Raw genomic sequence first — 9,529 nt, forward strand, 5'->3', positions numbered from 1 at the left:
GCTTCCATTAGCATTGTTCGCGGAGCTGATTATCTTCCTCAAAGGCTAACCCAAGACTGATTTGCTGGCTAATTAGCTAGTTAATACATTAAGCTAACAAACCTGGCATGGTTAGCGTGGACACATATGTAAACAAACATGTAAATAAATCATCCTAGATCTGATTCACCTAGAATAAATTAGCACAGACTTCCTCTTCGTCAATTAACTGCACAGCAAGGCATATTATTTGTCCAATGCGTGCATGAATAATCCTCCAAAAGGCACCGACACCACAGACACAGCAGAGAGGTCACTTTCAGCAGCTGGCAGCTAGACATGGAGTGGCTTACCAACTCTGACAACACCTACCTGTCACTCAAAGTGGCCACAGACTCAATTATGCATAACTCGAAGCCTTAGTAACATAAAATAAAGGAAAGGAAAATGAAATAAAAATCTGCTTCATTTTTCCACCCTGGAGGTTGCAGTTTGGAAAGAACAGGAGTCTCTGGTGAGTTCTGAGATCAGTCAGAGGCTGAGCAGAACACGAACACGACGCTCTGTGCATCTGTTGTGAGCTAGCTCACAGACATGCGTGTGAATTACACATCTCTTTCTGTCTGACCCTTCATCATGCCTAATGTGGGATTTTAGATAGCATGCTGGAATCAGAAAGGCCATAGCTACTTTATGCACAGATGTCTTACTGCAATAAAGTGAATAAGAGTTTTTACCAAAATGTCAAACTATTACTTCAATGTGACCTGACAACTTTACATACACATCAGGGATTAAATACAATCACAGCAGGTGTGATGATGAATTTTAACTTTGGTCCTCAGGAAATGTAAAAATGTCAGAGCAGGTTAAGAGAAGAGAGCTTAACAGAGTAAAATAAGCTGTCAAAGGAAAGCACAATGGGAGTATTTACAGTGAAAACCTCACAAACACTGGTGGGAAATATACACATATATATAATCAACATAACCATTCCCATGTCAGTGGCAGCTGTGTGTCTTGGGTAGGGTCAGGGTGATGGAGGGTGTAAGTATGGAGGGCTTGTAAAAACATGGCAGTAAGTGTGAGCAAGTGCCAGTAGTAGGAGGATGTGTTTACTCTGGCAGAGGTGTGAAAGACACTCTGCTGATCTGTCCACCAGGTTTATCGGGATGTCAGACTGTAGAGGTCGGTGAACACGAGGTTCATGTTTTCATCTCTGGAATTGATATTTAAAATTTCACCTTATTTCACTTTAGTTAGAGTAAGATTTGGTGTGTGTTTCATACATTAATGATTTGTTACCATTACAGGAAGGCCAACAATAATAGAATATAATCACCGTTCCTACCAAGTCAGCAGTCAACTCTTAGTTTTCTTGCTTGGACGAAATCATTAAATTTATTTACACATAATCTGTTCTGTTGTTTTTGGTGGAGTCCTGTTATGTCACTCTGCGAATGTCAGTCTCTTACAATTAGATGAAATTTACTGTCCACCTCTGGCTGACCCCTCCAGTGCCAGCTATGTTTCACACCTAGGGTGCAGAATGTATCCCCCTCACCTGCCACCTCTCCCCCTGACATGGATACACACACACAGAAAACACACTGAAGCTTTAAACGTAGCTAATACTACCACACACATCTGAGATAAATAGGCATAAACTGACACTGCGTTTACAACTTCAGTTTTATTTTTATTTGCCGTGGTCTGGGTTGACTGTAAAGACTAAAATTTGGCAGGAAAAGTGCTGTCACTGACCTCAGTGCCCACCCAGCAGAAGCTACAGCAGAGGTTTACTTGCTTAACTCCTAAATATGTCTTTATTAGTCCACATTAGCATGCAGTTGACTGAAATAAATCTTGTGTGTTTTCTTCATCAAGGTTATCCTTCTAGCACTGTGAAGCACTCTTGTGGTCGTGCAGTCTGTCTGAAATATTAACCCATAGTCAGTCCAATAGATAATGCTTGCGTATTTCTAAGCAGATGCTTCAGTGTAGATGGATTGTTTTTCCCTCTGTTACACACAGATCAAGGTGATTCTGTCACTGTCAAAAACTGAGGCTGCAGAGTTAGAAAGAAGTGAGCTTACCAGACCTCTGTAGCTGCTCCTCATTTCCTCTGCAGCTCTGGGGGGTGCATTGTGGGTAATGTAGTCACCAGGCCGGGGCAAGAAATAAGAATGAGTGGTATAAAAACAACAATATCTCTGGTTCTGCTGCATAAATTTTGATCCTTATTTTTAAATGTCTATGGAGAGTCCGACGGTGTTATAGGTGTACAATGGGAACTCTCACTCTCGTAACCTTTCAGTGGCTAAAAGCTATTAGTTATTTCACTTTGTAAGAAAAACAACAGTAAAGCTACTCTCTATAGTATATCTGTATCTATAATATTTCCGTCTTTCTCTTTACTTTCGAGTCCTAAATATTTAGTAATGACACAAAAAATGACTGACTTCTAGAGACAATCTATTGAATTTGAGTTCACCTAAACTATGCATATATTCTGATTTGCTTGTTGCATGTGATTACATGCAGCATTTTCATACTGTATATTCTCATATTTTTCATTTTTTCACCCAGACTGCTACTACTCCGTATTTAAATAAATTGAACGCCTCCTATATTGTTTGACTTTTCCTTGATACATTTCTACTTTATATGTTTGACTACTTCAGTTCTCTCCTCTAATCTTTTTTTTTTTGATTGTAAAACTATTTGCTGTGGCACCAACCCAATTTCCACACAGAAATCGTTTAATTAGATTTTATTCCAAGCAGAGGGAGCACACTGGAGGTCATGTTGAGGTTGGTGGACATGGGAGGCCCAGACAGGTGGCAGGCAGCCCAGCCTCAAAGCCTGCTGTGGGTGGGCATCCACCCAGAGGTGCCGAACTCGCAGCCAGGCTCCCACAGCCTCACCTCAGTCAGGGTAACCGGCAGGGTCGCACAGCGGGTTCAACCCCAGTTCACCCTGCACTCAGCCTGACACAGCACATATTTTTACATTAGTTTGTTTGTTGAGTTTGATGTATTTTATCCTCAGTTGATTCAGTAATATTATACATCTGATACACTTCACCACCTCTCACTATTCAGCCTATTTTTCATAATTTAAGGTCCCTGGAGCTGGCAGGACTTCAGTGCTCTGGTCAAAGGAAATGCAGTGTCCAAGCTGGACAACATCGATAAACGACAGACAAACAGCATTTTTGTTTTTCCTCTGATTGTTTAATTGAGTGTTTTTTTAGTTATCTGCATTGCTGCAAGCCAGTTGTCCACCAGGGAGGATAATACCTTGATACTAAGCCAACCACAAAATGCTGATGCCTAATGGAAACTGAGCTGAGAGAAAACAGAATTGTCCCCTGAACAGGGTTAGGGTTTATGACAGGCTTGATGTTACAATGATTTTATAAACAACAGAGACTCCAAGAAAATGACAGAACAGACAAAGTGGCTCATAGCTCAAAACTAAAGCAACCAGACTGGATGGGGAAAATAAAGTGAAAAGCATAGGTACAATCACTATGTATATGTATATATACTTTTTTACATATAAGTTTAGACTTTTTTCAGTTTTTTTGCCACTCTACACAGGGAGCAAATTAAAAAGAGTTTGAGGAAAACATGGGAATTAGAGGGGACATGGGGACAGAGAAGTTCAGCAGTGACAGTATTTTCTAGCATTCCCAGTTCTCACAGCTTAGGTGTGAAGTGACGCCTCCAGACTCATCAGTGTGAAACCATCACACCTCTGCTTTAACTGGATAATACGGGTCATTATGCTTCATTAAACCTAAGCTTATTTACATTTACATTTTAGCCACATCAGTGTATCCAGAACAACAGAGAACAGGAGCAGCAATAGGATAGGTTTCAAGATATAAAGAAAGTGAAGGGTCAGAGATGACAGCTGACGCCTGAGTTGATGTGACTACTAAATGATCACACTGGTGAGAAATGGTGGGATATAAAGTGAGGAAGATCAAGAGAAGGGTAGAAATCACTGCTGCCAGGTTCAAGGTTGGAGTGAGATGAGGAGGAAGAAGAAGAAAGGCGTTAGGACAGGATCATGTGCGATCACTTAATGATCAGAAAACTCCACTGACATGATGGATGCATTCTTTAACCCAGCTAGTGTCAGTGCTTTGATTTGCCACATCATGTTCTGGTCAAACCAAAATAGAGAAAAATGATTTGCACACATCCCAATAGTCCATACATCCTTCAACAATCAATTCAACAATCCTTAATGTTTGTCAGTCACAAAGTGCACAGTGTACAACTGTAAGCCCATACTGCACTCTTGATACCGTGTCTCCACAGGGACTGAATAAAAAAGTTTTATTTTAGACCATTCCTGTGGGGATCATTTTGTTGATTTTTATTTCATTTTACTCAAATAGAGTTACACATTTACTATCTATTTTTATAGCGTAATCACAAATTAAAATCTATTTAAGTACACTTAGGAAACAACACAATTTAAAGTTAAAGTCCTGCATTCAAACTTGGACTACTGTTTTGGTTGATGTGGAGTTAATTCTAACTTCTTAATAGCAATATATCATATGTCTGAAGACCCAGCTCTTCAGAGAGCACCTTCTCTCCTAGCACTACATGACAAATCTACACTTAAAGAATCGTCACTAGCACTTATTGCTGCGCTAACACTTCTTATAGCACTTAACCTTGATTGTTCCCCTTTCTGTAAGTCGCTTTGGATAAAAGCGTCTGCTAAATGACTAAATGAATGTTTACAGTTGCTTATATTGTATGTAAAATCTGAATAATAATAATAAGAAGAACCACATAACTACTGATGTCAGGTGAAGTAAAATGTATATTTTCCCTCTCTGAAATGTTGCAAAATAAAAGTATCAAGTAATATGTTTAATAATGTAATTAATGTAATAAGTTGAATTATTCAAGTGAAGTACAAGTACATCAGAACTGTACCTTATTGTTCAGTATATTAGTCTATGTGACTGCGACTTTTTGTGCAGTCCTGATCTTCACATTTAAAACACTGGTCATATACTTAAACCAGAGATTTATTTATTGTCACAATAGACTTACATGTGTTTCCTGGTAATGGATCCAAAAATCCTCATTAAGTTTGTGCTTCTCCTATATTCTAAACGTTTTGGATGGTCGTCTTGGCACAAACAATGGTAAGGCTTAATTTTGGACCCATACCATTGCAGCATAATGTGAAGTACCTGCATGTATATATATATATATACATGTGTGTATGTGTGTGTGTGTGTACTCTATATATAGATATATAAGAGCAGTGACTCAGTGTACAGGCTCCTTTTTCTATATGGGTTTATTTTTAAAGTATAGCTTCTTCACACTCTCCTGTTATATTGTTTAGTTTGCTCACCAGTTTTTAGGCTGTAGTGTAAAAAGTGAATGCAAGATCATTCAAAACAAACCTTATCCACTCAACATGTGCAGAATACATCTGAGTTGCTGCAAAAACTGTTTATTGTTTTGAGCAGGAGTCAAAATTCACACTTCTACTCCTGTAGCTGAACTTTCCCAGACTCAGAGGAGAGGCAGAGACCGGGGCAGAGGGAGAGGCACAGAGACAGGGTCCCAGTGAGGGAGTGTGTGTGTGTGTGTGTGTGTGTGTTTGCAGGGGCAGTGGCCTTTAGACACTGATGGTTTGTGAGAATCTGCGGAGGTGTCACTTAACACCTCTGTGGCCTGGCCTGTACTTATAAACCAGTGCAAGGGAGCTGAGCAGCACTCACAGCTCCCAGTGTCTCCAGTCAGACCACTGAGTCCCTCGACACAACATGGATACCTCCTCGGTCCCTCTGCTCAACTACGGCCTGCAGTATCAGTGGTGCTCGGATTCAGACCTCTCCAGCATCTCCTCTTCAGAAACCCTCTCCCCAGTCCACTCTATGGACTCCAGCCTGTCTCCTTCCTACCAGCAGCCTCCACAGTCCACCCCTAAGGCAGCTAAAACTGGATATTCCCAGAGCCTCAAATCCTCGACCTTCTCCCTTTCTGGACGTGGCCGGAAGTCGGGCCGAGCCACCCGGATCCGCAGCAAACAGAGGGAGAGCGCTAGCGAGAAGGAGAAACTGAGGATGAGGGATCTGACCAAGGCTCTGCATCACCTCAGGTCCTACCTCCCGCCCTCGGTGGCCCCCGCCGGACAGACTCTGACAAAGATTGAGACTCTTCGCCTCACTATCCGCTACATCTCCTACCTGTCGGCCCAGCTGGGCCTCAGTGAGGAGGTGCTGTTTCAGCGAAGGGAACAAGGAGACACCTCAGCCAGCGACACCTCCTCACCTGACATCCTCAGCTACTTCCAGCATGGCTCCATGGGCGCTCAGGAGGCCCAGCTCCAGAACCAGAACCTGAACCAAAGTCTGTACCCAGCCCAGTGTCATGGCCAGAACACCATGCTGCACTCTGGGAGCTGTAGTTTTGGAGTGGATCTGTACAATAAACCGTACAGTGACACTCCTCAGGGAGATATCAACATGGATACCATCGTGCAGTCAGCTCCAACAACAGAGCCCTCCTGTCAGGTATGTGAACATTTACTCATCAACATAATGTATGACCCTGTTTTTGTAAAATCACACATTTAGCACCAGTTTGTATAAAATGTTAATGCATTTCCTGTTTATTTTTTTTTTAATACAGATGTGTGGCAAAGACTTCTGCATCCCGTTGGTTCCAAGAGAGTATTGGGGTTAAACACTCCAACACTGTGTGATCTTCATCCAACAACAGACTCAACTACTTCACTGTTTTTACTGCCTCACTGTGAATCAAGTAATTTATTTTAAATATATATGCTATTCTACATTTTATTTATTTTGTCCTATGAAATGTTACTTGTAAATATTGATATGTCTAACAACTATTTTTATATTTCTTTATACCACTATTTATAATAAAATATTCAAATGTCATCATGTATTGTCATCATTACATCCCATGGTGCAGTTCAGTTTTTCTCATTCATCATTTAGACAGCTATTCATCATTCATTGGAACTATTACTAATAATTGGATATAAGCAGCTTGTTAAAAAAAAAAAAAGGTCACAGGTTCAAGTCCAGGGGGACGGTCTGTACTTACAGAGTCTAATGAAGCAGGATGAGGCTAGTGCTTCTGGGAAAATGCCCCACAGTTCCCTCTCCTGGTCACACAGGCACAGTGGCACCACACAAACTCGTCAGTGGCTTCTACGCTGGATGAAAATGTCAATGTCCTTAGTGATGGTGCTCACAGTGAAGCACAGAAGTACACAGTTAAAATAAATTGGCAAGCCTCCCCGTCAGATCATGTTTAATCCTGCTGTAGTTGCCACGACAAAATATACAATATAAGATTATATATTAATTGTGTATGTAGAGGATGGGGTTTAAAGTTTGTTCAAATCTAACCACTGACCACATAAGAGATTTTTAATATGTTATTTTACGACACAAGATAAGATTATGTATTAGAGGGAGTGATCACTTGCAGTTATTAATTTCTTGAGCTCATACCTGTTTGTGACAGATGTGCTCAGATGGAGGTTAAAACCTCAGTTCCCTCCGTTTGTTTCACCTAAAGTAGCTCTAAAATTGTTGCCCATATAAACAATAAAAAAAAGTTAATCAGTGTTAATGATACTTAAGAAGAAAGTGTAGAAACAACTTTGAATTTTGGGAGGGGTGGGGGGGGGGGGGGGGGGGGGGTAGAATCATGCACACAGTTGTGTTCAGTAGATAAGTCGTGTAAGTCAGACAATGTCTTATTATATTATATTATAGTATATTATATTATATTGTTGCTCCCCTTTGCCAATAATAGTTTTATGAGTGCTACAAGAGTCACAGCCAAAATAATGACATAAAGAAGCTGTTCATAATTTTATGTGACTGTTACTGTAATGGCATATTACATGACATAAACACCTCAAATGTGAGATTAACTTCACATCACAGACTTTGGTCTTTCCAGAATCACTACAGTAATTTCCTCTCACAGTCTGAAGCATGTGACGTGGGTAATCGAAGGCGAGCAGACCAGAAATCAGCCTCTGCCACAGGTTATCTAGTTTATTTAGTGTGTCTTTGTTAATGTGACTCAGCAAACACAGAGGGGTCCTTGGCACCGCTAAGTCTAGACTAAGATATAAGATCCTCTCTCCTCTTTCCTCCTTTCTCTCACCTACAGCCCTAATTACCTGCTTAAGCCAGCGGAGGGGCCTTTAATATTCATAGAGAAGAGTGGATCTGCATATCAGGCTGGAGAATTAGACCTGGGTGTTTAGTTTGCCACCTACATGCAGTTCATTTGATATGCAAGCAGCAACCTAACACAAAGCCTAATATACTCACTTAGGTCTTTCATCACAGTAAAGCTAATAAACTCTACTGGCTAAAAGAGTTTGGGATGAAAGGGTTAGCACTGCGGTGCTGATTATTCCCTCATTACATGTTTACTCAAACACTGTCAGAGCTAATGTGGATTAAAAGAAGGAAGATCCCCTCTATCATCAGCCTGGGAGGGAATAATAAAGTTTGACAGCTGGAGGAATTCATGACGTATAAATAATTAACTGAGAAGTTAATAAGCTTGATGCAGAAGTAGAATTAGAGGCTCTTTTCCTAAAAGAAAAATAAACCATCAATAAAATTAAATAAAGCAAACATTTTGGCAGAAAAATTGAATGTTTGAAGTTCCTCCGTTTTTTGTGTCAAAACTAAATGATCTTATCTGTACAAGCATCAAACTTTAATCAACCAAACATTTAAGTGCCAGAATTAGTTGCAATGCTCTTTCATTAGATGTTAAAGGCTTTATTTTGTATGAAAGTATCTTGTGTGTTACAGAGCAAAAGGTCAGCAGGAGGAAAATGACAGCCATATATGTTATAAACATATATGTTTAGATGTTATACATGTTATAAACAATATAAGATATATAACGTGAACAATATAACAATAACAGGAATAATGACAATAACAATACGATGTTATGTATGTTATATACAATATAACATATAAAACACGGACAATATAACATATAAAACATCTATAAATATATGAGTTCTAAATGAGTTGTTGTTTCCAATGACTCATCTAATGACATATCCCAAAAAGATGGTGGGGGTTCAAAGGTCACTGTGGGAACTGGTCCTTGGGTCAGCTGTCGAGTCTAGTGTCATCTCACACACTTTCTTGCTCAAGAAAAATACAAAAAAATGAAACCACTGCCTCAGAAAAATCATTTTTACTGGTAGTTTGAGAAAGGTTGTCCATATAAGAAACATATAATGCTTTAGTTATTTTTCCTAATCATAAGTCTCTTTTGTTCTTGCTGTTGCTGTTTTTTTTTTGCATAAGTGAGCTGCTGGAGAGCTGTGTGTGTGAGACTGATTCACACGTCCCAATCATGGGTTTCACCAGGAGTCAAATGTGACACGGTGGTTTGTGGGAACACCGTTCAGGACTCAGATCCACAGTCAACACCTGACATTCAAAGCCACAGACCCATCAGAGAGAGTCCAGGGT

At 40.1% G+C, this 9,529-nt stretch overlaps 1 protein-coding gene across 1 annotated transcript; it reads left to right on the forward strand.

Annotated features, from left to right (window-relative positions):
* Positions 1-5,794: 5,794 nt before the first annotated feature.
* LOC139628016 (mesoderm posterior protein 2-like) lies at positions 5,795-6,716 on the forward strand. Its single transcript, XM_071489318.1, has 2 exons — positions 5,795-6,544; positions 6,663-6,716. Exons 1-2 carry the CDS (start codon positions 5,795-5,797, stop codon positions 6,714-6,716), a joined length of 804 nt encoding a protein of 267 aa, XP_071345419.1.
* The last annotated feature ends 2,813 nt before the right edge of the window (positions 6,717-9,529 follow it).

This window comes from Trachinotus anak, unplaced genomic scaffold (genome assembly GCF_046630095.1).
Source record: "Trachinotus anak isolate AG129_WGS33_773 ecotype Australia unplaced genomic scaffold, CSIRO_AGI_Tana_v1 ptg000011l, whole genome shotgun sequence".
Classification (NCBI taxonomy): domain Eukaryota; kingdom Metazoa; phylum Chordata; class Actinopteri; order Carangiformes; family Carangidae; genus Trachinotus; species Trachinotus anak.

Coding starts and splice junctions, on each gene's coding strand:
- LOC139628016 (XM_071489318.1), top strand. CDS start 5,795: ATGGATACCTCCTCGGTCCCTCTGCTCAACTACGGCCTGCAGTATCAG. Junction 6,545..6,662: donor CAACAGAGCCCTCCTGTCAG/GTATGTGAACAT, acceptor TTTTTAATACAG/ATGTGTGGCAAAGACTTCTG.